This window comes from Macaca nemestrina, chromosome 20 (assembly GCF_043159975.1).
Source record: "Macaca nemestrina isolate mMacNem1 chromosome 20, mMacNem.hap1, whole genome shotgun sequence".
NCBI classification, from domain to species: domain Eukaryota; kingdom Metazoa; phylum Chordata; class Mammalia; order Primates; family Cercopithecidae; genus Macaca; species Macaca nemestrina.
This window is the reverse complement of record NC_092144.1, coordinates 1,564,464-1,591,043: the sequence shown is the minus strand read 5'-3', so window position 1 is coordinate 1,591,043 and position 26,580 is coordinate 1,564,464. Positions and strand designations below refer to the sequence as shown.

Here is a 26,580-nt window from a genome sequence, read left to right as displayed (position 1 = left end):
GCCTCCAGGCCGCGCCCTACGCATGCGCCAATGGCCCGTGCCGGCTCCTCAGCCAGCTCCCGCTGAGGCCCCGCCCCGTGTCCCGGCGACGGTACAGGCTCCGCCCACAGGCCGCAGCCCCGGTTGCTAGGCAACGGAGACCTCCGCCCTGCCCGGCCCGGCTTGGCCCGGCCCTGTCAGGGCGTCCCAGGGCTGCTGCCTGGAACTTGGCTCCGTGCGCCTTCGCCGCCCGGGCCCCTTATAGCCCGCCAGGCCGAGGACGGGAGACCCCTACAGGCCGCTTCTGCGCGGAGCCCCGGGCCCTTTAAGGAAAGTAGGTCCGGTCCGTGGGTGCGGTCGGGCTTGCGTGTGAGGCGTCCTCCGCGACCGTGTCCTTCCGCGGCGGCTGCGAGGCGGGGCGGCGGCAGAGGCGGCCAGGTGGGTGCCGGGAGGGGCGAAGGCGGGCGGCAGAGGCGGCCAAGTAGGTGCCCAGGAGGCGCGAAGGCGGGCGGCAGAGGCGACCAGGTGGGTGCCCGGGAGGGGCGAACTTAGGCGGCGAAGAGACCGAGCCCTGAGGAAGGGCGAACCCTGGCGGCGGGGAAGCTGGATCCCTCAGGAGAGGCGAACTTAGGCGGCGGGGAGGCCGAGCCTTCAGGAAGGGAGAGGCCGGGCGCGGTGGCTCACGCCTGTAGTCCCAGCACTTTGGGAGGCCGAGGCGGGCGGATCACCTGAGATCAGGAGTTCGAGACCAGTCTGGCCAACACGGTGAAACCCGTCTCTACCAAAAATACAAATTAGCGGGGCGAGGTGGCGGGCGCCGGTAATCCCAGCTGCTTGGGAGGCTGAGACAGGAGGATCACTTGAACCCGGGAGGCAGAGATTGCGGTGAGCCGAGATCGCACCACTGCACTCCAGCCTGGGCAACAAGAGAGGGGGGGAAAAAAAAAGGAAGAGCGAACTCAGGCGGCGGGGAAGCCGGATCCTTCAGGAGGGGTGAACTTAGGCGGCGAGGAGGCCGAGCCTTCAGGAAGGGGGAACTCTGGCGACGGGAAAGCGGAATCCCTCAGGAAGGGCGAACCCAGGCAGGGAGGCCGATTCCCCAGGAGGGGCGAACGCGGGCAGCAGGGAGACCGATTCCCCCGGAGGGGGATACAGGGTGCGGGGTCGAGCTGCGGGGGCGAGCTCCTGGCCCTGCCCACTGTCCTGCCGCAGGACCCCGCACCTCCCGGTGTGTGTGAAAATGCTGCAGGGCGTCAGGACCCCTAAGCCCACGCGGCAGTGGGGCCCTTTCGAATAGGCCCTTCTTGCTCGGGGTCCCCAAAGTCGCTGGCGGGGTCCCCCCACCCCGGAAAGAGGCACCCACCAAGGACAAGCTGCGCCTCCCTGCAGCGAGGAGGGGCTAGAAAGTGGAAGCGAGGGTGCATTTTTATTAGGAGTCACTGAGAGGGGTGGGGAGATTGGAAAATCCAATCACAGAGCAGAAAATCAGTGCTCCAAGCCCCAGCTCATCCTGGGGGTAAGATTTCCAGTCTTTGTACACACTGCTTTTTTGTTTGTTTTTGAGACGAAGTCTGGAGTCTCACTCTGTCGCCCAGGCTGGAGAGCAGTGGCTGGATCTCTGCTCACTGCAAACTCTTCCCCCCGGGTGCAAGTGAGCCTCCTGCCTCAGCCTCCCGAGTAGCTGGGATTACAGGCACCTGCCACCACACCCAGTTAATTTTTGTATTTTTAGTAGAGACGGTTTCGCCATGTTGGCCAGGCTGGTCTTGAACTCCTGACCTCAGGTGATCCGCCCACCTCAGCCTCCCAAAGTGTTGGGATTACAGGCGTGAGCCACCGCGCCCGGCCCACACTGCTTTTTTACACTTGCTTTTTTCTTCGTTTTCTCCTTAACAGTTTATACGGGTTTAATTGACATGCAGTAAACTTCCCATATTCAAAGCAGATGGTTGGATAAATGTTGAGATGTGTGTTTTGCATGTTTCACGTCCCATCTGTGCTTTCTGCTTTGGGAGTCGCCTCCTGCACAGGCAGGAGGGAGTGCCCTGGCCGGCCTCTAAGCCGTGGTCATGACCGCCTTCCTTCTTGTGCATCATGCAGTCACAGGGGCTTCCCTTTCACGGAAGAGGCGTTGGGACACAGAGCTGGGGGTGCTGCTGAGGGCTGGAGCCATTAGAGCCCACAGTGATGCCTTGATGAGCGAGTCATTCATTTCCCTGCATGTGTGCGATAATATGGGTTTTGACCCGTGAGACAAAACCCACCTTCCTTTTCTGTTCTCCTGGATTCACTTCCTTTCCAGGCCTGGTTTTGCTTTTGTGTAGGGAAAGCTGGATGTTTGGTTGGTTGGTTGTTTGGTTTGCTGGTTGTTTCAGAAGTGCAAGAGGGTGGCCAGGCGCGGTGGTTCATGCAGGCGATCCCAGCACTTTGGGAGGCCAAGGCAGGCAGATCACCTGAGGTCAGGAGGTCAAGACCAGCCTGGCCAACATGGCGAAACTGCGTCTCTACTAAAAATACAAAAATTAGCTGGGCATGGCCAGGCACGGTGGCTCATGCCTGTGAACCAGCACTTTGGGATCCCAGCACTTTGAGAGGCCGAGGTGGGCGGATCACGAGGTCAGGAGATCAAGACCATCCTGGCTAACACGGTGAAACCCTGTCTCTACTAAAAATACAAAAAAATTAGCTGGGCGTGGTGGCGGGTGCCTGTAGTCCCAGCTACTCGGGAGGCTGAGGCAGGAGAATGGCATGAACTGGGGAGGCAGAGCTTGCAGTGAGCCGAGATTGTACTACTGCACTCCAGCCTGGGCGACAGAGTGAGACTCTGTCAAAAAAAAAAAAAAAGGCCGGGCACGGTGACTCAAGCCTGTAATCCCAGCACTTTGGGAGGCCAGGGTGGGCAGATCACGAGGTCAGGAGATCGAGACCATCCTGGCTAACACAGTGAAACTCCATCTCTACTGAAAATACAAAAAAATTAGCCAGGTGTGGTGGCGGGCGCCTGTGGTTCCAGCTACTAGGGAGGCTGAAGCAGGAGAATGGTGTGAACCCGGGAGGCGGAGCTTGTAGTGAGCCGAGATGGCGCCACTGCACTCCAGCCTGGTCGACAGAGCAAGACTCCGTCTCAAAAAAAAAAAAACGTACAGAGGGAAAGGAAGGAGGGCTGGATGAGCCCCCGGGCTGTCAGAGTTGCAGAGTTGCAGCCCTGAGAACTTCCAGAAGCTAGGTTCTTAACCGCAGTTGTCAGGGACCTGCTTATTAGAACTCACTGAGAAGATCTACCGATTACAGAGTGAGGACTAAGAAAGTGAACTCCCAGCATGCCACGTCCCTGTCCTCCGGACCCCCGGATGTCTTTCCCTTTCCCCAGGAATGACTCAGGCACCCACCTCAGGCAACACCCGCTCCACTGCACCCTTCCCAGCGCCCTCTCTTTCAACAGGTTGACTTTTCTTTTAACTCTGCAGCCAAGCTGACCACCTGTGGCTGTGGAGGCCTTGCAGTGTGGCTGGTCCGAACTGGGATGTGCTGACCAGCTGCGGGTGGCTCATGCCTGCAATCCCAGCACTGTGGAAGGCGGAGGAGAGCGGATCACCTGAGGTCACGTATTCAAGACCAGCCTGGCCAACATGGCAAAACCCCATCTCTACTAAAAATACAAAAATTATCCGGGCATGCTGGCGCGTGCCTGTAGTCCCAGCTACTCAGGAGGCTGAGGCCGGAGAATTGCTTGAACCCGGGAGGCGGAGCTTGCAGTGAGCCAAGATCATGCCACTGCACCCCAGCCTGGGCAACAGAGTGAGGCAACATCTTGAAAAAAAAAAAGAAAATTCCCTTCCGAGGAGGTATTCTCCCACCTTAGGGACCTGATAGTGGAGGTTTCAGAAAAATTCCCCACACAGCTGACTCAGAGCTTGGGGTTTTGAGGTGGGGAGTTTTAGACCTTCCCCAGCCGACGAGCTCTGTGTCTGTTTTCCTGGCATTTAGAAGGTCAAATGGCTTAAGCAGAAAAGGCAAATCCGACTTCAGAAACGGGGTTCTGGGAGGAGGCCTTCACTTCTGCCTTTCGGAGTCCCAGCGAAGCCTCTGGAACACACAGTGGGTGGCTGTGGTCCAGCGTGTGCCTGACTGCACACAAAAAAAGGCTGAACTTGGGTTTTCTTTCGGACGTTGACACGATACCTTCTGGGGACCGCGCCTGGCCTCTTCCTTTTTCCTTTTTTTTCTTTGAAATGGAGTCTCTTGCCCAGGCTGGAGTGCAGTGGCACAACCTCGGCTCACTGCACCCTCCGCCTCCCGAGCTCAAGAGATTCTCGTGCCTCAGCCTCCTGAGCAGCTGGGATTACAGGCGTGCGCCACCACACCCGACTTAATTTTTTAGTGTTTTATTAGAGACTGGATTTCACCACGTTGCCCAGCTCAGGCACTCTGCCTGCCTCGGCCTCCCAAAGTGCTAGGATTACAGGGGTGAGCCACAGCGCCCCACCCCCTTTTCCTTTTGCGTATATCAAAATGACTGTTTTTTTGCTCATACCAGACTGGGAAAAGTGTGTCAGTGTACCACAAAAGATTTACAGAGGGTCGGGTGCTGTGTCTCATGCCTGTGATCCCAGCACTCTGGGAGGCCAAGGCAGAAGGATAGCTTGAACCCAGAAGTTTGAGACCAGCCTGGGCAACATAGTAAGACCACATCTCTACCAGAAATACAAAAATTAGCTGCGCATGATGGCATGCACCTGTGGTCCCAGCTACTTGAAAGGCTGAGGTGGGAGGAGCGTTTGAGCCCAGGAGGTTGAGGCTGCAGTGAGCCATGATCGCACCACTGCACTGCAGCCCGGGTGATAGAGTGAGACCTTGTCTCAAACAGACAGCAGAAAAAAAAAAAAAACCTTCCTTCCAGACACAGTAGTTCCTTATTTTTTTCATGGTTGTACCAATTTATGATTCTTTCCTTTTTTTTTTTTTTTCTGTCGCCAGGCAAGCTCCGCCTCCCAGGTTCACGCCATTCTCCTGCCTCAGCCTCCCTGAGTAGCTGGGACTACAGGCACCCACCACCATGCCCGGCTAATTTTTGGGGGTTTTTTAGTAGAGACGGGGTTTCACCGTGTTAGCCAGGATGGTCTTGATCTCCTGACCTCGTGATCCGCCCGCCTCGGCCTCCCAAAGTGCTGGGATTACAGACATGAGCCACCGCGCCTGGACTTTTATTCCTTCTTTAAAAAAAAAGGTCTTAGATGCTGGGTGCAGTAGCTCACGCCTGAAATCCCAGCATTTTGGGAGGCCAAGGTGGGCGGATCACTTGAGGTCAGGGGTTTGAGACCAGCCTGGCCAACATGGTGAAACCCCGTCTCCTACCAAAAATAACAAAAATCAGCCAGGCATGGTGGCGCACACCTGTAATCCCAGCTACTCGGGAGGCTGTGGCAGGAGAATTGCTTGAGCCCGGGAGGCAGAGCTTGCAGTGGGCCGAGATGGCGCCACTGCACTCCAGCCTGGACAACAGAGCGATACTCCATCTCCAAAAAAAAAAAAAAAGATCTGGCTATCCATACTGTTTTGCAACTTACTTTTTGCACTTATTGGATACTGGGTGTCCTTCCGCATCAGGGCCTGTGTCTCATTCTTCTTAAAACTGTGTGGCTGGGCTGTCCTGGATTACGCGAGGAGAAGTCTCCTCTGGATTGACAGGCTTTGGCTCAAGTTAAAGGCTTTTCTTTCTAGCCAGATGGGCTTGGAAATGATTCTGCAGGAAGTGTGTGTTCCCTGATCTGGCCTGCAGCCGGTGCTGGAATCCTTTTTTTTTTTTTTTTTTTTTGATGCGGAGTCTCGCTCTGTCGCCCAGGCTGGAAGTGCAGGGAGTGCAGTGGCTCGATCTCGGCTCATTGAAAGCTCCGCCTCCCGAGTTCACACCATTCTCCTGCCTCAGCCTCCCGAGTAGCTGGGACTATAGGTACCCGCCACCATGCCCGGCTAATTTTTTGTATTTTTAGTAGAGACGGGGTTTCACCGTGTTAGCCAGGCTGGTCTCGAACTCCTGACCTCTGGTGATCCACCCACCTCGGCCTCCCAAAGTGCTGGGATGACAGGCCTGTGCCACCGCGCCTGGCCTAGAGTCTTGGTTGTAGAGTTACTTACTACAGGAGTCAATTTCACATAGGTTTCTCTCCCTTTTCTTCCCCGCAAATCCTGGGTTTTTTCTCTTAGGTCTTTTGGTCTTAATGCAGAGCTTATATTTAGCTTACTCGTTTTAAAAGTGTGTTAAAATAATGCACATATTTTTATCATTGCTATGTTTAATGTCACATTTCATTGACCATAGGTCCCACAGGAAAGGAGGGAGTTGTTACTGACTTCCTGTGTGGGGCTGGGGCCAGGGTCTCCCCCTGGGTACTGAGTCATTCTCTGGGGTGGAGTGTCCTGGGCACTGCAGGGTGCTGAGCAATGTCCCTGGCCTCCACCCACTCCATGCCAGGAGCTCCCCCAAAACCTGACAATCACAGATGTCCCCAGACATCACCCAGCCTTGAGGGGCAGAATCCTCACTGTTTTCAGGCCTGTGGGAGCAGGGGGCAGGGTGGTCTGGCCCTGACTCTGCCCCCCAACACCCTCTGGGCCATGAGGCAAATGGGAGAAAAAAGGAAATGGTCGGGGGTGTGAACCACTCAAAGCATGGACAATTCCCACAGGGGACAAAGGGATGGGCTGAGCTGGGACACCTGGGCAGGGAGTCGCACCCTAAGTGCCCTGGAGAATCAAGACAGCCTGAGTCACCAGGCCAGCTCTCCTGGGCTGCAGATGCTGGTTTCAGAAGCGCTCAGCAGCTGAGGATCTCTGAGGATGCGGACTTGGCTGGGCTAAGATGAGTCGGGTGTCGGGGGCCCCAGAATCCCCTCAGAGTCCCCTCAGTGGAGTCCCTTGTAGATTACATCAGAGGGGAAGATGCCAATCTAACTGAGGTCTTGCCCCAGGGCAGTTTTGCCCCCAGGGAACTTGGAAATGGTGGGGGGCTGCGTTTGTGTTTGTCACAACTAGAGGAGGGGGTGCCCCCGGCATGGCGTGGATGGAGGCCAGGAACATTGCTCAGCACCTGCAATGCCCAGGACACTCCACCCCAGAGAAGGATCCAGCCCTGAATGCCAAGTGGGGGACTGCATTAGTTATTTGGAAAAAGAAAATCAAGTCTGCTCCCTCCTCACACCAGACACCAGAATAAACTCCCAATATGGCAGACAGTATAAACCAGGGGACCCCAGCTCCTGGGATTCTCCTCCTCTCCCCATCATCATTCAGGGTGTGGATTTCAATGTGTGTAGCCTCCTGGGACCTCAGCAGAGCAGAGGATCATGGGCCGCAGAGTCTCTTGGGGGTCCGTGGAATCCCCTAACCCAAGGGGTGTCAATGGAGGGTGATTCTGCCCCCAGGGGACACTGGGCCAAGCCTGGGACATTTGTGTTTTTCTCATGACTGGGGGTGCTCCTGGCATGGAGTGGGTGGAGGCCAGGGACGCTGCTCAGCACCCTGTAGTGCCCAGGATGGCCCCTCCCCAGAGAGTGACCCACGCTGACGTCCACAGTGCAGAGACGCTGCCCTAGTGGCAGACACACCAGATTCAGAATTGAAGGATCTGAGTTCAAGCCCAGACTCGTACCTTTCACCTCGCACCCTCAGGCGGGGCAGCTGGCCTCAGCTTCTGGACGTGTAGCATGGGTGAGCCCCTCCCGCCAGCCAGGGAATGATGAGTTTCACAAGAGCAGGTCCTCCAGGGCCCCAGCAGATGCCAGGCCTGTTACTAATAACAGCAAAGGTCCATGATCACTTAGCAGGAATGAGAGTGTCCACTTTCTACCCACCCTGCCAGCCTCACAGGGCTGCAGCATGAACCCCCGTAGGGTTAGTTTATGAGTGCATAGGGAAGTGCTCCCCGGAAAGCAGGAGAAACACGGGTGGGCAGATACATGTTTGCACCTCTGACAACCCAGTCACTGTGTACTAACTAGTAATGCGGTTGGCAATTTGTAAAAAGTACTCATTAAAGAGGGAGACAAGGGCTGGGTGCGGTGGCTCAAGCCTGTAATCCCAGCACTTTGGGAGGCCGAGACGGGTGGATCCAGCCACTGCACTCCAGCCTGGGCGACAGAGTGAGATTCCGTCTCAAAAAAAACAAATTAAAAAAAAATAAAGAGGGAGACAGCCAGGCTCAGTGGCTCACATCTATAATCCCAGCACTTTGGGAGGCCAAGGTGGAAGGACCACTTGAGGTCAGGAGTTTAAGACCAGCCTGCACAACATAGTAAGACCCCCGTCTCTACAAAAAATACAGAAATTGCCAGGCGCGGTGGCTCACGCCTGTAATCCCAGCACTTTGGGAGGCCGAGGTGGGCGGATCACGAAGTCAGGAGTTCGAGACCAGCCTGGCCAACACGGTGAAACCCCGTCTCTACTAAAAATACAAAAAAAAATTAGCTGGGTGTGGTGGTGGGCGCCTGTAGTCCCAGCTTACTCAGGAGGCTGAGGCAGAAGAATCCTTGAACCCGGGAGGCAGAGGTTGCAGTGAGCCAAGATCGTGCCACTGCACTCCAGCCTGGGCAACAGAGCGAGACTCCATCTCAAAAAAGAAAAAAGAAAAAAAAATACAAAAATTAGCCAGGCGCACACCCAGTAGTCCCAGCTGCTCAGGAGACTGAGGTGGGAGGATTGCTTGAGCCCCGGAGGTTGAGGCTAGAGTGGGCTATGATTGTGCCACTGCACTCCAGCCTGGGTGACAGAGCAAGACTTTGTCTCAAAAAATAAATAAATAAAGCAAACAAGAACAGTCAGGCCCCTGGCTCTGCCACTGGCAGGACAAGCTTTTTCCCCCTCGGCACTGTGGACATTCAAGGCGGATTGTCCTCTGGGGTGGGGTGTCCTGGGCACTGCAGGGCCCTGGGCAGCATCCCTGGCCACCACCCACTCTGTGCCAGGAGCATCCCCCAGTTATGACAACCACAAATGCCCCCAGACATCACCCAGTATCCCCCGGGGTGCAGAATCGCCCCCCAGCTGAGACCCCCACTGCAGCTGGGTGTGGCTGAGAGCTCTTCACAGTGGCCACGAGGAGGGAGACTGGGGTGGGCCCCTGGCTCCTACTGGGCGGGCTCAGAGCATGGCTCCTGCCTCACCGTTCAGACTGAAGCCATCCAGGAGACCAAGAAGGCGGTGCCAAGTCGGTGGTGCCCAGTCAAGCCCAGACCCTGTGGCCCCGGCAGTAAAAGTTCCGTGAAAGGAGTGTGGCCCTGGGTTTGGACGGGAGCTTGGGGCGTTCCTCCATGTGGCTTCCTCTTTCTGACACTTGGGCTCTTGTTTCTTGAAACCTTGGGCTGGGTCCTCTGAAGCAGGCACCACAGGTGTCCGTGATGTCTCATCACTGTAACTGTCCCCTAGGTGACATGATCTTAGCTTTGTTTTGAGACAGGGTCTCACTGTGTCCCCCAGGCTGCAGTGCAGTGGCACAATCATGGCTCACTGCAGCCTCGACCTCCTGGGCTCAGGCGATCCTCCCACCTCAGCCTCCCAAGTAGCTGGGACTATACAGGCACATCCACCATGCCTGGCTAATTTCTAAGTATTTTTTGCAGAGACGGGGTCTCATTCTGTTGCCCAGGCTGGTCTTGAGCTCCTGGCCTCAAGCAGTCCTCCTGCCTTGGCCTCCCAAAGTGCTGCGATTGCAGGCGTGAGCCATTGCACCCGGACAGGATTTCTTTTAGGGCTGATGAAAGTGTTCTGGAATTAGATAAAGGTAGTGGTTGCGCAACTCCAAACATGCCAGGAGTCACGTAACTGTACTCCTGAACTGTAACTGAAAAGGTTAAAATGTGTGGTATGTGAGTCAAATGTCAATCTAAAAACAGAAGAAAAGATGATCAGGAGAATTAGGACAGTATGCTAACCCCTTGATAACACCTGGCGCGGAGTGGCCTGGACAGGCCTTACTTCCTGCCTGCCTGCTTTCCCACAAGAGAAGTCAGAGATGCAGTAGGTACAGTGGCTCACACCTGTAATCCCAGCACTTTGGGAGGCTGAGGTGGGTGGATCACAAGGTCAGGAGATCGAGACCATCCTGGCTAACTCGGTGAAACCCCGTCTCTACTAAAAATACAAAAAATTAGCCGGGCATGGGGGCGGGCGCCTGTAGTCCCAGCTACTAGGTAGGCTGAGGCAGGAGAATGGCGTGAACCCGGGAGGCGGAGCTTGCAGTGAGCTGAGATCGCACCACTGCACTCCAGCCTGGGCGACAGAGCGAGACTCCGTCTCAAAAAAGTAACAGTAAGGCCGGGCGCGGTGGCTCAAGCCTGTAATCCCAGCACTTTGGGAGGCCGAGACGGGCGGATCATGAGTTCAGGAGATCGAGACCATCCTGGCTAACACGGTGAAACCCCGTCTCTACTAAAATACAAAAAAAAAAAATTAGCCGGGCGAGGTAGCGGGCGCCTGTACTCCCAGCTACTCGGGAGGCTGAGGCAGGAGAATGGCGTGAACCCGGGAGGCGGGGCTTGCAGTGAGCTGAGATCCGGCCACTGCACTCCAGCTTGGGCAACAGAGCTAGACTCCGTCTCAAAAAAAAAAAAAAAAAAAAGGTAACAGTAAAAATAAAAAATAAGTACTCAAATTTTGGAAGGTGACTCTGGGATGCTGCTTTTTTTTTTTTGAGACAGATTCTCTCTCTGTCACCCAGGCTGGAGTGCAGTGGCGCGATCTCAGCTCACTGCAAGCTCCGCCTCCTGGATTCACACCATTCTCCGGCCTCAGCCTCCTGAGTAGCTGGGACTACAGGCGCCCGCCCCCATGCCCGGCTAATTTTTTGTATTTTTAGTAGAGACGGGGTTTCACCACGTTAGCCAGGATAGTTTCTATCTCCTGACCTCGTGATCCGCCCTCCTTGGCCTCCCAAAATGCTGGGATTACGGGCGTGAGCCGCCACGCCCGGCCGACGCTGCCTTTTTTAACAGGACAGATTCTGGACTGGGAGCATCTTCCAGCCAAGTATCAGGGCTGCCAGGCCGGGAGCCAGTGTTGTGCACTGACCTAGAACATAGGGAACTGACGTCTCTGCTCAGGGCTTGTCTCTCAGGCGCCTCCTGTGCTCTGGGGCAGCAGTCCCCGAGGCAGTGACAGGATGTGGAAACCTCCGGAAGGAAGTGGGTGACTGGTCTGTGAGCTGCTGCACCTTGGCGGGGGAGGGGTCATACCAGTTGGTTGCTTAGAGAAACTGTGTTGTTTTTTTTAAAAAAAAAAAAAAAAAAAAAAAAAAAAAAAAAGTGTTGCAGCAGGGGAATTTGTCATCTCACCTTTCATTTCTCTAGAAGTTTCCAAGGATCACTTGTGCCTCGTCCGTGGGAAGACCAGGGCAGCCGAGAAGGCCTTGGTGTGGAATTCTGGGAGCTGATTCCTGCCTTGTCTTCCCCACACTGTCCCTGGAGAAATCTGAGAAGAGCAGAGCAGAGGGAGCCCCAGACACGGTAACCGGCCCCCAGCCTCAGGGGACAACGAGGGCGGGAGGCAGGGTCCTGAGGCCGTCCTGGCCTTTCTTGGGAAAAAAACCCCTTTCTGTGGCCGATCACCCCTTCGCCAAGGAGCCTGTGTTTGTTCCTGATAGAAAACGGTTTGCTTAGGCCGGGCACAGTGGCTCGTGTCTGTAATCCCAGCACTTCAGGAGGCTGAGGCGGGAGGATTGCTTGAGGCCAGGAATTTGAGAGCAGCCTGGGCAACATGGCAAAACCCCTGTCTCTATAAAAAAAAGAAAATTAGGCCGGGTATGGTGGCTCACGCCTGTAATCCCAGCACTTTGGGAGGCTGAGGCGGGCAGATCACGAGGTAAAGAGTTTGAGACCAATCTGGCCAGCATGGTGAAACCCTGTCTCTACTAAAAGTACAAAAATTAGCTGGGTGTGGTGCCGGGCGCCTGTAATCCCAGCTACTGGGGAGGCTGTGGCAGGAGAATCGCTTGAACCCGGGAGGTGGAGGTTGCAGTGAGCCGAGATCGTGCCACTACACTCCAGCCTGGGCAACAGAGCAAGACCCTGTCTCAAAAAAAATAAAAAGGAAAAAGAAAACCATTTGCTGTGACAGGAACTCTGCCCGTCCACAGGGCTCTTCAGAAGATGTTAACTTCCACTTAAAATCCCGCACCTGTTTTTTTTTTTTCTTTTTTCTTTTTTTTTAACGGAGTCTCACTCTGTTACTCGGGCTGGAGTAGTGCAGTGGCATGATCTCAGCTCACTGCAGCCTCCGCCTCCCTGGGTTCAAGCGATTCTCCTGTCTCAGCCTCCTGAGTAGCTGTGATTATAGGCACACGCCACCACACCCAGCTAGTGTTTTGTATTTTCAGTGGAGATGGGGTGTCACCATGTTGGCCAGGCTGGTCTCAAACTCCCGACCTCAACTGATCCACCCACCTTGGCCTCCCTAAGTGCAGGGATTAGAGGCATGAGCCCCTTCGCCCCGCACCCGTCACCTTCTGAAAGGAGACAGACATGCCGAGAGGGAGTTTACAAACTCTTCGGGCTGCCCTGTCTTGTTTTCTGGAACTAACTGTCTTTGGCATGAGTCTGGTAGAGAAGTGTAAAGGGATATAGAAAAAGAGAAGCCTCGGCCAGGCATGGTGGCTCACGCCTGTAATCCCAGCACTTTGGGAAGCCGAGGCAGTAGGAGGAGAGGCTTTGGGAAGCCGAGGCAGAACTCACTTGAGACCAGGAGTTCGAGACCAGCCTGGGCAGCGTCGTGAGACCCTATCTCTACAAACAGTTTTAAAAAGACAAGCGGGGGCCTGTGGGAACAGCCACTTTCTCCCTGAGACGCAGCCCGGGTAGGCGTCTCCTCCTGTGGCTGCAGTCAGCCCAGGGCTGCCATACACTGCTGGAAGGCCCCGCCTGCCCAACCAGGTGGCATGGTTGGAAGCTGAGCCCCCAAATTGGCACGGGAGACCCTGAAATCCCCAAAGGGTAGCACCGGGCCGTGGCGGGTTGGGTTTTGCTCTGTGCTGTGATTTCTGCTGGTGTTGGGAAGTCGGCTGTGAGTCGGCCCAGGCGTGAAGTGGAAATGGGGAGGAGGGAGGCGAGTGGGCCTGGCTGGGTGGACGGGGATGCGCTCGCCTGCGCAGTTTCCTCTCTGGTAAAGTGAGGCCTGCACTAGCCCCATCTAGACAGGCGTGTGGGGACGGAGGTGATTGATCCCCGGTGCGGAGGAGCATCTCGCTCCGCGCCGGGTGGGCCGTGGCCTGGAGGTGGCCGCCATTTTCCCTTCTCCGGAGGGGATTCATTGATCTTGTGCTGCAGGCGGTGTGGCCTGAGGGCAGGTGTGGTTTGCAGAGCTCATCGCCGGGGCAGGTGCAGGCCTCTGGGGTGCTGAGCCATCAATGGGGAAGGGCCTCAGGTCCCCACCAATGGCTCCCACCTGCTCAGCCCCAGCATGGATGCGTCCTGGGCTCCCCAGCCCCAGGGGGATACCGTAAGCACCGAGGTGGCCTCTTTGAATCAGGCGCTTCCCAGGGAGGGTCTGAGACTCGGCTGTGGGATCGCTCCTTCCTTGGGAAGTGGGCGGGGGTGGCCAGGCACAGTGGCTCACGCCAGTGATCCTGGCACCTTGAGAAGCTAAGGTAGAAGGATCGCTTGAGTCCAGGAGTTCTCAAGACCAGCCTAGCAACAGAGTGAGATCCTGTCTCTACAAAAAAAAAAATTAACTGGTGGTGAAAAAATTATAAAATATTATGGCAGTGAGTGCCCGTGCTCCCAGCTACTCAGGAGGCTGAGGCAAGAGGATCCCTTGAGCTAGGAGGTCCAGGCTGAAGTGTGAGCCGTGATCCCGCCACTGCACTCCAACCTGGGCAGCAGAGCAAGAACCTCTCTAAAAATAGAAGCAAGCAGGGGGGTACCTGTGTGCTCACCCTGGGGTTGTGCCCCCCAGCAAAACCAGGACGGGTCAGCAGCCCCTGGACTCGGAGCATCCACGTGGCTCTGCTGGGCAGTGGAGGGGCCCCATGGTGGAGCAGCACTGGCCCGGGAAGCGTGTGTCACTAGGTTCGTGATCAGACGGCTGCCCGCGTCCCCGAGAGTTGCTGAATTCAGGGAGTTGTGGGGCAGAAACAGCGGTGGCTTCACCCACAGAAGCCAGGGTTCGAGCCCCGGCCGATCCACCCACTAGCTGTGTGGCGTGAGACACGGCTGTAGAGTCAGTCATAATCTTCTGAGCTACAATCTCACCAGAGCGATCTAATCTTAACCCCAAGGGACACTGGGTGATGTCTGGGGACATCTGTGGTTGTCGCAACTGAGGGTGCTCCCGGCAGGGAGTGGGTGGAGGCCAGGGACGCTGCTCAGCACCCTGCAGTGCCCAGGACGGCCCCACCTCAGAGAACGATCCGACCCCGATGTCCACAGAGCCAGCGGGTAGAGGCCTGGTTGTCTGGGCCCTGGTTTTCTCATCTGTGAAGTGGAGATGGGGTTTTTGTCCCAGGAAAATGAAAAGTGTAAGTTCCTAGTTGGGTGTTAACCCTGGTGGCAGGAAGTCACGATGGTGGCTAAGGGCCCCAGGTTGGCGCTGGGGAAGTTCAGGCCTTTCTGGTCACCGCAGAGTGTGTGGGACCCGAGTCCTCCTGCCACCTGTGCCCAGGCTGCCCTGAGCAGTGCCCCCAGCCGGTCCTCACCAGGTGTTCCCTTGTGACAAACCATTGACCCTGTACCTTCTTATGGTGCAGACTCTGTTGCCACTGTGTTCACAGTGGACACCGTGTTTTGTTTTGTTTTGCTTTGTTTTGAGGCAGAGTCTTGTTCTGTCGCCCAGGCTGGAGTGCAGTTGCATGATCTCAGCTCACTGCAGCCTCTGCCTCCCAGGTTCAAGCAATTCTGCTGCCTCATCCTCCCAAGTAGCTGGGATTACAGGTGCACGCCACCATGCCTGGGTAATATTTGTATTTTTAGTAGAGACAGGGTTTCACCGTGTTGACCAGGCTGATCTTGAATTCCCAACCTCAGGTGATCCGCCCGCTTCAGCCTCCCAAAGTGCTGGGACTACAGGCGTGAGCCACCGCACCCAGCCTCTAACTTGCTTTTCTTCCAAACAATGCAGCATCTCTTCCCCCGACGCCCAGGCCCTGTGAGCATTTGGGTCCAGATCATTCTCTGGTGGGGGCCGTTCTGTTGTCTCTTGGGGGGTACCCTAACCGTAAGCCCTGGGGCCTCTGGAAGGATCCATCTCTGCTCACGCCTTGTTTTTATTTTTTATTTTTTGAGACAGAGTCTTATTCTGTGCCCAGGCAGTGGTATGAACGTGGCTCACTGCAGCCTCGAACTCTCAGGGTCAAACGGTCCTCCCAGGACCTCCTAGGCATGCACCACTACACCCAGCTAATTTTAAATTTTTTTTTTTTTTTTTTTGAGACGGAGTCTCGCTCTGTCACCCAGGCTGGAGTGCGGTGGCCGGATCTCAGCTCACTGCAAGCTCCGCCTCCCGGGTTTACGCCATTCTCCTGCCTCAGCCTCCCGAGTAGCTGGGACTACAGGCGCCCGCCACCTCGCCCGGCTAGTTTTTTGTATTTTTTAGTAGAGACGGGGTTTCACTGTGTTAGCCAGGATGGTCTCGATCTCCTGACCTCGTGATCTGCCCGTCTCGGCCTCCCAAAGTGCTGGGATTACAGGCGTGAGCCACCGCGCCCGGCCTTAAAATTTTTTTGTAGAGATGAGGCCTCGCCATGTTGCTCAGGCTGACCTCAAACTCCTGGACGCAAACCATCTACCCACCTCACCCTCTCAAACCTCACACTCCTGGATGCAAACCATCTACCCCCCTCACCCTCTCAAACCTCACACTCCAGGACGCAAACCATCTACCCCCCTCACTCTCTCAAAGTCCTTACAGGCGTTACAGGCGTGAGCCACTGTGCTTGGCCTGTCCACACCTTAAATTTAACCCTACAGGATCCAGTCCCAACAGCTGGGAGCTTCCCCGTGATACATGGGTGTTGTTTTCAGCCCGAAATTTGTGGTGATTTTTGATGGCAACCCCAGGACACTCTCCCAGTCATGCATCGTGAGGAATGAGACGCAAGACAGGACTTGGTCACAAGTAACAGCAACACGGCCGGGCGCGGTGGCGCACGCCTGTAGTCCCAGCACTTTGGAGGCCAAGGTGGTGGATCAGATGAGGTCAGGAGTTTGAGACCAGCCTGGCCAGCACGGTGAAACCCCATCTCTACTAAAAACACAAAAATAAGCCGGGCGTGGTGGCAAGTGCCGGTAGTCCCAGCTACTTGGGAGGCTGAGGCAGGAGAATTGCTTCAACCCGGGAGGCAGAGGCGGCAGTGAGCCGAGACCGTGCCACTGCACTCCAGCCTGGGTGACAGAGCAAGACTCTGCCTCAAAAAAAAAAATGAGGTGGGGTTGGGACGTGCTAGAACATAATGAATGTGTGTTTATTTCTTGGGAGCGTTGCGTGGAGCCCAGTGGGCCTGGGCATGTGTGGGCCTCACTCCCTCTTCCCTCTCTGACTCCCCCTTCTGCTGGGTCCTCTTCATGCTGTGGTGAGGACCCCTGCCCTGCCCAGTGCCCTGCGTGGGCCTTGCCCCAAGTGTCACAGTCAAGTCTGCCAGTCCAGGAGATGCACCCAGCAGAGCAGGGTGGGGTCTGCGTCCACTCTGGGCCTGCCACGGTGCCGGCGTCCTGGTAGTGACAACAGTGTTGGCAGTGACAGGCCCTGCGTGCTGAGTGTGAACCTGGCACATGCGTGGTGTGTGATCCAGGTCGTCCCTCCGCCCTGTGCGGGATGGACTCTGTCTCTCTCCCCTGAGGATTCTCAGGGGAGTCGGCGGATGCCGGGGCCCCACACCAGAGCAACCCCCAGGTGTCTTACAAGTCACCACTCAGGTGTGCGTGAGACTTGGGCTGGCGCCTGGAAGTTTCCTCATTTATACGGTGCCTTGAGGTGGACAGCTGCCCCTGGAATCACCCAGCATCTCGCCATGTGATCCAACATGGAAGGGGGTCTTTGCAGATGAAATCAAGCAAAGAGGGATCACACCAATCGCAGGGGTCTCTGGTTTTTTTTTGGTTTTTTTTTGAGACGGAGTCTCGTTCTGTCACGCAGGCTGGAGTGCAGTGGCCGGATCTCAGCTCACTGCAAGCTCCGCCTCCCGGTTTTAGGCCATTCTCCTGCCTCAGCCTCCCGAGTAGCTGGAACTACAGGCACCCGCCACCTCGCCCAGCTAGTTTTTTGTATTTTGTAGTAGAGACGGTGTTTCACCGTGTTAGCCAGGATGGTCTCGATCTCCTGACCTCGTGGTCCGCCCGTCTCGGCCTCCCAAAGTGCTGGGATTACAGGCTTGAGCCACCGCGCCCGGCCTCGCAGGGGTCTCTGACCCAGTGACCAGTGACTTGGGCACAGCGGACAACACTGCCATGACGGAGATTCATTCTGTCAGCTCTGGGGCCGCACGTCCGCGACGAAGGTGTGGGCGGGGCTGGGTCCCTCTGAGGCCGAGGGGCATCTGCCAGGCTTCTCTCTGCTCCTGGCAGTGGCCAGCATCGTGGGCCCTTCGCTTGTGGAAGCATCATCCCCTGTATCCGCCTCCGTCCTCATGGAGCCGTCTCCCCCATATCCGCCTCCGTCCTCACACAGCCGTCTCCCCCGTATCCGCCTCGCTCATAAGGACGTTTGTCTCTGACTGTAGGGCCACCCAGGTCATCCAAGATGACATCCCTCAAGACCTTTTTCCACCTAGGCTGCCATGCACAGGTGCGGGCATTGGGGTGTGGCTTCCTTTGTGGAGGCCACAGTCCGGCCTGCATAGTCCCCTATAACTGGCATCTTAGCCTGCCCCCACACTCAAGCCCCAGAGTGCCAGGTAGCAGCAAGTCCAGGCCCCAGCCAGGCATCAGCACCGGGGAAGATGCGGCCACTGCGGGCTCTTGGGGCCCGGCTCTCTGCACCTTCTGCTGTGAGCCAGTCAGGCCTCGCCATGTGCAGTTCTGTTCTGTCCACTGAGGAGGTGGCCCCCTTTGGGTGAAACTCCTTAAAGTCAGAAGTCCAGGGGATGTTTTGAAGCCTGCCACTAGGGGCTGGGTGCAGTCGCTCAGGACTGTAAGCCCAGCATTTTGGGGGGCAGAGGTGGGAGGATTGTATGAGCCCAGGAGTTGGAGACCATCCTGGGCAACATAGAGAAACCCCGTTTCTACTAAAAGAAAATTACCCAGGTGTGGTGGTGTGTGTCTGTAGTCTCAGCTAGTCAGGAGGCTAAGGTGGGAGGATCTCTTGGGCCTGGGAGGCAGAGGTTGCAGTGAGCCATGATGGCACCACTGCACTCCAGCCGGGGGCAACAGAGCGAGACCCTGTCTCAGAAAATAAAACAAACAAACAAAAAAATCCTGCCGCTTGTGCCGTCAGCACAAGTTTCTGGGAAATTCTGTCACCTCCAGCAGGTCGTGATTCCCCTGTGTATTTCAGGTCCACGGGAGAGCTGTGGAGCTTGGTGAGTGTTTCGTGGCCTCTCGGTTTGGTCGGCACCCCCAGCCGCTGGCCCAGGACCCCTCTGCAGAAGCATTCCAGGAGAGCAGGCGTCACCAAGATGTCCAACCCCTTCCTGAAGCAAGTCTTCAACAAGGACAAGACATTCCGCCCCAAGCGCAAGTTCGAGCCGGGCACCCAGCGCTTCGAGCTGCACAAGAAGGCTCAGGCGTCGCTGAACGCCGGGCTGGACCTGCGGCTAGCCGTGCAGCTGCCCCCGGGCGAGGACCTGAACGACTGGGTGGCCGTTCACGTGGTGGACTTCTTTAACCGCGTCAACCTCATCTACGGCACCATCAGCGACGGCTGCACGGAGCAGTCCTGCCCCGTCATGTCGGGGGGCCCCAAGTACGAGTACCGCTGGCAGGACGAGCATAAGTTCCGGAAGCCCACGGCGCTCTCCGCCCCCAGGTACATGGACCTGCTGATGGACTGGATCGAGGCGCAAATCAACAACGAGGACCTCTTCCCCACCAACGTGGGTGAGTCAGTGGTGGGCAGGGGCTCGGGGATACACAGCCTTCCGGAAAAGTCAGGGAGGCCAAGCACAGTGGCTCACACCCGTAATGCCAGCGCTTTGGGAGGCCGAGCCCAGGGATCACTTGAGCCCAGGAGTTTTAGCTCAGCCTGGGCAACATAGCAAAATTCCATCTCTATGAAAAATTTTAAAAATTAGCCAAGCATGGTGGTGCACACCTGTGGTTGCAGCTACTCGGGAGGCTAAAGTGGGAGGATTGCTTGAGGCTAGGAGGTTGAGGCTGCAGTAAACTATGATCGTGCCACTGCACTCCAGCCTGGGCGACAGATCAAGACCCTGTCTCAAAAAAAAAAAAGAGATTCCATTTCTGAATCTTCTCCTAAGTCGGGCTGCGCTTAGTAGCCCCGCTTCACCCCGAATCGCTCCTGGTGACTCCTGTCTCCTTCACCCCAAAGCAAAGAAGGGCGGGATCAGCATGAGGCCTGGAGTCCTTCGCAGAGGAGACAAGTACCCCCGCCAGCGCTGGGCCCAGTGTTCTCAGTGGTTTCAGAATCACTGCCATGGAACCCCTGGGCCCACCAGGATCATCACCCTTTGGTGGGACCTTCCGCCCAGCTCAATGTGTAATGCTCTGTGTGGCTCTCGGGGCACCCCGTAAACGTGGGTTTGTGGGTGATCATTGGGGCACGTCCCTCCAGAGTACAGCAGACCTTTCTTTTCTTTTTCTTTTTTTTTTTTTTTTGAGACAGTGTCTCACTCTGTCACTCAGACTAGAGTGCAGTGGCACCATCTCAGTTCACTTCAACCTCTGCCTCCCAGGTTCAAGCGATTCTCCTGCCTCAGCCTCCTGAGTAGCTGGGATTACAGGTGTGAGCCACCACACCCGGCTAATTTTTTTTATTTTTCAGTAAAGATGGGGTTTCTCCATGTTGGCCGGGCTGGTCTCGAACTCCTGACCTCAAGTGATCTGCCTGCCTCGGCCTCCCAAAGTGCTGGGATTACAGGCGTGAGCCACCAGCCCCCGGTCTGCCGGCAATTTCTGTCTGGAAGCCCCTTGTCACATCCAGGAGCAAAGGGTTCTGGACATGGACTTGACTGAGTTCGTGGACCCGCCCCACCCCTCTCCCTGCAGGCACGCCGTTCCCCAAGAACTTCTTGCAGACGGTGCGGAAGATCCTGTCGCGGCTGTTCCGCGTGTTCGTGCACGTCTACATCCACCACTTTGACCGCATCGCGCAGATGGGCTCCGAGGCCCACGTGAACACCTGCTACAAGCACTTCTACTACTTCGTCAAGGAGTTCGGCCTCATCGACACCAAGGAGCTGGAGCCACTGGTGCGCGGGCTTGGGGCTGAGGGCTTGGGGTTACGGTGGGGCTGGCGGCCTGTGGCAGAGGCACCCTTCCGGGGCCAGGACCCTGACTGCCCGCGGTCGGCCCAGCAGCTGGCGGCCCCGGCTCTCCCTGGGTCACAGCTCCGGGCCCTAGAGTTGGGTCCCGGGTACCCTGCTGATGGGACAGGTGGTGAGGTAGCCGGGAGGGATCCCGCGTTCTCCCGCGGAGCAAATCCGGGCGGCAGTAGCCGGGAGGGATCCCGCGTTCTCCCGCGGAGCAAATCCGGGCGGCAGTAGCCGGGAGGGATCCCGCGTTCTCCCGTGGAGCAAATCGGGGCGGCAGTAGCCGGGAGGGATCCTGCGTTTTCCCATGGAACAAATCCGGGCGGTAGGTGCAGTTTCCTCCGCGCCAGCCCCGCCTCCTGCTCGCTCCGCCTTCACAGTCCAGAGCTCAGGTGTCCCAGAGCGCAGCTCAGTGTCCCTTATGAAAGGGATAGGAGCCGGCGCAGACTCCACCCTAACTTTGTTTGTTTGGGTTTGTTTTGAGACCTAGTCTCACTGTCGCCCAGGCTGGAGTGCAGTGGTACGATTTTGGCTCACTGAAGCCTCTGCCTCCCGGGTTCAAGTGATTCTCCTGCCTCAGCCTCCCAAGTAGCTGGGATTACAGGCGCCTGCCACCACGCCCAGCTAATTTTTTGTGTTTTTAGGAGAGACGAGGTTTCACCGTGTTAGCCAGGATGGTCTTGATGGATCTCCTGACCTCGTGATCCGCCCGCCTCGGCCTCTCAAAGTGCTGGGATTACAGGCGGGAGCCACCGTGCCTGGTTTTTTTTTTTTTTTTTTTTTTTTTTTTGGAGCTGGAGTCTCCCTCTGTCACCCATCCTGGAGTGCAGTGGTGTGATCTTGGCTCACTGCAACCCCCACCTCCTGGGTTCCAGCACGTCTCCCCCTCAGCTTCCCAAGTAGCTGGGATTATAGGCACGTGCCACCACGCCATGCTAATTTTTGTGTTTTTAGTAGAAACCGGGTTTCACCATGTTGGCCAAGCTGGTCTCGAACTCCTGAACTCAGGTGGTCTGCCTGCCTCGGCCTCCCAAAGTGCTGGAATGACAGACGAGAGCCAGCGCACCTGGCCTAGACTCCACCTGATTTCTGCAGCCAGCCTGGTACCTCTGCGCCCACCCTTGCTTGTCTGCTTTCCAGGTTACCAGGTTTTATCTAGAGATGAACCCAGGGACCAGATTCCTCAGTGTGGAGTCCACGTCCCTGAAGCCAATGTGGCTTCTTGAAATTGGGGCCCACATTTGTGACTCGGTGATGGGGACCAGCAGTGGAGTGGGTGCCCGTGATTCAGGGCCTGGCCCTGGAACCTGCCCAGGGGCTGCTCTGTTCCCAGGTTGTGGAGCATTGTATGGATGTGGTGGCCCTGATATGAGAGCGGGACCCCACCAGCCTCCCAGTGGCTGGGACCACAGCCACCACGCCTGGCTGATTTTTTATTGTGTTTCAAGATGGGGTCTCACTAGGATGCCCAGGTTGTTCTCAAACCCATGGATGCAAGCAGTCCTCCCGCCTTGGTCTCCCAAGGGGTTAAGATGACAGGTGGGAGCCATCACTCTCTTACAACTTTAAAAAATGGTTAAAAATGGACGGACGAGGTGGCTCCCACCTGTAATCCCAACCCTTTGGGAGGCCAAAGAGGGAGGATCACTCGAGCTCAGAAGTTTGAGAACAGCCTGGGCAACATAGTGAAACATCTTCTCTATAAAAAACAAAAAAATTATCCAGGCACAGTAGTGCACGCCTGTGGTCCCAGCTACTCAGGGGGCTGAGACAGGAGAATCGCTTGAGCCTGGGAGGTCGAGGCTGTAGTAAGTCGAGATTGTGCCACTGTACTCCAGCCTAGGTGACAGCCAGTAACCTGTCTCAAAAAAAAAAAAAAAAGATTAAGGCCGGGCACAGTGGCTCACGCCTGTAATCCCAGCACTTTGGAATGCCAAGGCAGGCAAATCATGAGGTCCAGAGTTCAAGAGCAGCCTGGCCAATGTGGTGAAACCCCGTCTCTACTAAAAATACAAAAAATTAGCTGGGCGTGGTAGTGGCGGGCACCTGTAATCCCAGCTACTCAGGAGGCTGAGGCAGGAAAATCGCTTGAACCCAGGAGGTGGAGGTTGCAGTGAGCCAAGATCACGCCATTGCACTCCAGCCTGGGCGACAGAGCAAGACTCTGTCTCGGGAAAAAAAAAAAAAAAAAATTAGCCAGGCTTGGTGGTGGGCACTTGTGATCCCAGCTACTCAGGAGGCTGAGGCAGGAGAATTGTTTGAACCCAGGAGGTGAAGGTTGCAGTGAGCCAAGATTGCGCACAGCACTCCAGCCTGAATGACAGCATGAAACTCCGTCTCGGAAAAAAAAAAAAGATTAAAAACATCTTCATGGCCGGGCGCGGTGGCTCAAGCCTGTAATCCCTGCACTTTGGGAGGCTGAGGCGGGCGGATCACGAGGTCAGGAGATCGAGACCATCCTGGCTAACACGGTGAAACCCCTTCTCTACTAAAATACAAAAAAAAAAAAAAAATTAGCCGGGCACGGTGGCGGGCGCCTGTAGTCCCAGCTACTCGGGAGGCTGAGGCAGGAGAATGGTGCGAACCCGGGAGGCGGAGCTTGCAGTGAGCCGAGATCGCGCCACTGCGCTCCAGCCTGGGCGACAGAGTGAAGACTCCGCCTCAAAAAAAAAAAAAAAAAAAAAAATCTTCACATAACTTCCTCATTTTTGTGCATCCCCTTTCAGGCTTTGCTACCGGTAAACATGTTGCTAAATTTAAAATTAATAGTTGCATACTGGGTGGGTCTAAAGGTAGTAGTGGGGTCTTCTCTTTTTTCTTTGTTTTTCTTTTCTTTTTTTTTCTGTATTCTAGAACTTTCCTTCCAGTGTCCCAGTCTGTATAAGACAGGGGTCAGCAAACTGCAGCCCCCGGCTGGCTTTCTGTTTTTGTAAATAAAGTTTGTAGGGTTTTGTTTTGTTTTGTTTTTGAGACAGGGTCTCACTCTGTCGCCCAGGCTGGAGTGTAGTGGTGCGATCTCAGCCACTGCAACCTCCACCTCACAGGTTTCAAGTGATTCTCCTCCCTCAGCCTCCTGAGTAGCTGGGGCTACAGGTGACCACCACCACGATTGGCTAATTTTTTGTATTTTTAGTAGGGATGGGGTTTCACCATGTCAGCCAGGATAGTCTCGATCTCCTGACTTCGTGATCTGCCCACCTCGGCCTCCCAAAGTTGTTTTTTTCTCTTTTGAGACGGAGTCTCGCACTGTCACCCAGGCTGGAGTGCAGTGACGCTATCTTGGCTCATGGCAACCTCCACGTCCCAGGTTCAAGCGATTCTCCTCCCTCAGCCTCCCAAGTAGCTGAGATTACAGGCGCCCGCCACCATGCGCGGCTAATTTCTGTATTTTTAGTAGAGATGGGGTTTCACCGTGTCATCCAGGCTGGTCTCAAACTCCTGACCTCAGGTGATCTGCCTTCCTCTGCCTCCCAAACTGCTGGCATTACAGGCATGAGCCACCATGCCTGGCTGTAAATAAAGTTTTATTGACAGCGAGGTACACTCATGAGGTTACCAGTTGTCTGAGGTGGCTTTTGAGGTACAAGACAGAGTTGAGCCATCATGACAGGGACCGTCTGGCCCACAGATCTGAAAATGTTGACTCTGGCCTCAAGGGGTAGCTTGCTGCCCCTGGTCCCAGGTGTGCGATTGCCTGTATGGTTTTTGTTGTTTGGGGGTTCAGGGAAGCCCCCAGCTGCCATCCCTCCACCTGTGCATCTCCGTGTGTCTGCTTTTCACATCACCCCTTTTGGGAGTGTCTGGTGGGAGCTGATGTCCTGCTTGCTCTTAACAGAAAGAAATGACCGCCCGTATGTGCCACTAAGAGCCCCGCGGACCCCCCGGTGCCCGAACCGCCGCTGGGGCCTCAGAGACTTGGAGGAGGATGCTCTGGAACCATCATCACGCTTCTCTCCAGCCTGAGCATCTCAGGGAGCCCAGGGGCTGGGCCGCTGAGCAGGTGTTGGTCCTCAGGAGCTCCAGCCCTGGACGGCAGACGCCTTCCTCACCGTCTCGAGCCTCAGTCTCCCGTCTGGGACCGAACGTGAACTGTGTAATTCTGTGTGTTACTAGCAACCGGAAAAGGCCACTGTGTTTTTTAAACCACTTCCACTTTCCAGGAGGCTGGACGGCTTCCAGGGTCACTCCCCGCCCTGGGTGGCTCCCCGGCTCCTGGAACTTCTGCCCCAACCCTCGTCCCCACCTGATCCTGCCTCCACCTCACTGGGGAGCCACCGGGGCTGCTATGGCCACAGCCCTGCCTGGGCCTGTCTCTCAAAGGCACCCAGCTTGCTCAGCCTCCTACATGTCTCCTGTTGGGGAGGCAAGAGGCTGAGGGGCTTCTGAGCCCCTGAGGGCGGACATCTCCTGCCACAGGCCTTTACTCTGCGCTCCCCACCGGCAGCCGCTGGTGTCCCTTCACACAGAGGCACGACCTGGACCCGGGCATCCTCTTTCCTCCCTCCCCAATCTCTTCCATTTTCCTACAGATTTTTTTTTTTTACAAACTAGAGACAGGGGTCTCGCAGAACTCCTGGCCTCAAGTGATCCTCCCACCTCGGCCTCCCAAAGTGCTTGGATCACAGGTGTGAGCCACCGCACCGCAGCCCTCTCTCTTACCCCGTGCACGCTGCTTCCTCAGTTCTTCCGAAACATTCAGCTGAAACATTCAGGGCTTCCTGGACTCCTGGGAGCCCACGTCCTGCACCCCGGCTGCTGACTCATTTCCTAAGGGCCCCTTTGTGTATCATAAAGGGTTTGATTTTTATAGTCACATTTACAACCATCTTGAGATTTTTTTTTTTACTTTTTTTTTTTTTTTTTAATGGCGTCTCCCTCTGTTGTCCAGACTGGAGTCCAATGGCACGCTCTCGGCTCACTGCAACCTCCACCTCCTGGGTTCAAGTGATTCTTCTGCCTCAGCCTCCTGAGTAGCTGGGACTACAGGCGCCCACAACTGCGCCCGGCTAATTTTTTGTATTTTTAGTAGAGACGGGTTTCACCGTGGTCTCGATCTCCTGACCTTGGGATCCGCCCGCCTCGGCCTCCCAAAGTGCTGGGATTACAGGCGTGAGCCACCGCGCCCGGCCGATAGTCTTGATATTCTGACCTCGTGATCTTCCCGTCTTGGCCTCCCAAAGTGCTGGGATGACAGGTGTGAGCCACCACGCCCAGCCTAATTACTGTATTTTTAGTAGAGATGAGGTTTCACCATGTTGGCCAGGCTGGTCTGAAAACTCCTGACTTCAGGTGATCCGCCCACCTTGTCCTCCAAAAGTGCTGGGATTACAGGCATGAGCCACTGCACCCGGCCTGAAGAATTTTTAAATCAATAACATAGTGAGCCCTCTGCCTCCTCGGCATGATGTCCTCTTTCCTTCTGACCAACCCAGGCAGGACTCTTCTGTGCCTGACGCCTCTCCCCCGGTCTGGAATCTTCCAGTTCTTCTAGAATTGGCCTTTCGCAGATGCTGCAGACTTCCAGTTGAACCCCTTTTTCTGTGTGGCCCCTGGGGCTGCAGGACCAAAATCCATGAGCTCTGTGTCCCCTAGACCCTTGGAAGGTGAGAGCAGGGCACTGAGCAAAGGCAGCCACCTCCTCTCCCTGACTGAACCCCCGCCACCCTACTCCTCACCAGAATTGTCAGTGGCCTTTCATGATGGTGGCCCTTCCCGCCTGAGCCCTGCATTGTCCCAGACCACACAGAAGTCTGGTCACCTCTGGGTGCCTGGGATGGTCACCGAAGAGAAGGACGCTGTCCCCGTCTCTCCTGGCTTCTGCCAGAAAATCGAACAAGTGCAATTAACACTGTCACCACCGAAGCCTGAAGCTCCCAGGACTCGTCCTTGATCCAGAAACCACTGGGTCTGGCTCTTGGAGCCCCCAGGAGAGGGACCTCCCAGCCGAGCCCTCGAAGGACTCCATGAAACCAGGATCTGCTTGATGGAATGTATCCCCTTGTACCTGCAAGATGAAGCCCACACACCCACACCTGTGTCTCCCCCAGGGCTCAGGATGTCCCAGCAGCCCAGCCATGCAGCTTCCCAGGTGGGTTTGGGAGGTGGGAGCAGGGACCATCCCTGTCCCCTTCACCCTCACTCCATCCACCCCAGAGACCACCCTCCCCCGGCCAGATACGGAATAAAACTACAGACGCAGA

The 26,580-nt window shown here is 56.1% G+C and overlaps 1 protein-coding gene across 4 annotated transcripts; it reads left to right on the top strand.

Moving 5' to 3' along the window:
• The first annotated feature begins 227 nt into the window (after nucleotides 1-227).
• On the top strand, nucleotides 228-26,580 carry LOC105485919 (MOB kinase activator 3A). 4 transcript variants are annotated; one of them, XM_071086057.1, is made up of 5 exons: nucleotides 228-417; nucleotides 11,319-11,474; nucleotides 18,448-18,989; nucleotides 20,118-20,320; nucleotides 24,216-26,580. In XM_071086057.1, the coding sequence occupies exons 3-5, from the start codon at nucleotides 18,569-18,571 to the stop codon at nucleotides 24,243-24,245; spliced, it is 654 nt and encodes a 217-aa protein (XP_070942158.1). In that variant the 5' UTR covers nucleotides 228-417; nucleotides 11,319-11,474; nucleotides 18,448-18,568; the 3' UTR covers nucleotides 24,246-26,580. The 4 variants fall into 4 exon arrangements, with proteins under 4 accessions (XP_070942158.1, XP_070942157.1, XP_070942159.1 ...); XM_071086056.1 differs by having other exon boundaries at nucleotides 398-504; XM_071086058.1 differs by lacking the exon at nucleotides 228-417 and adding an exon at nucleotides 753-864.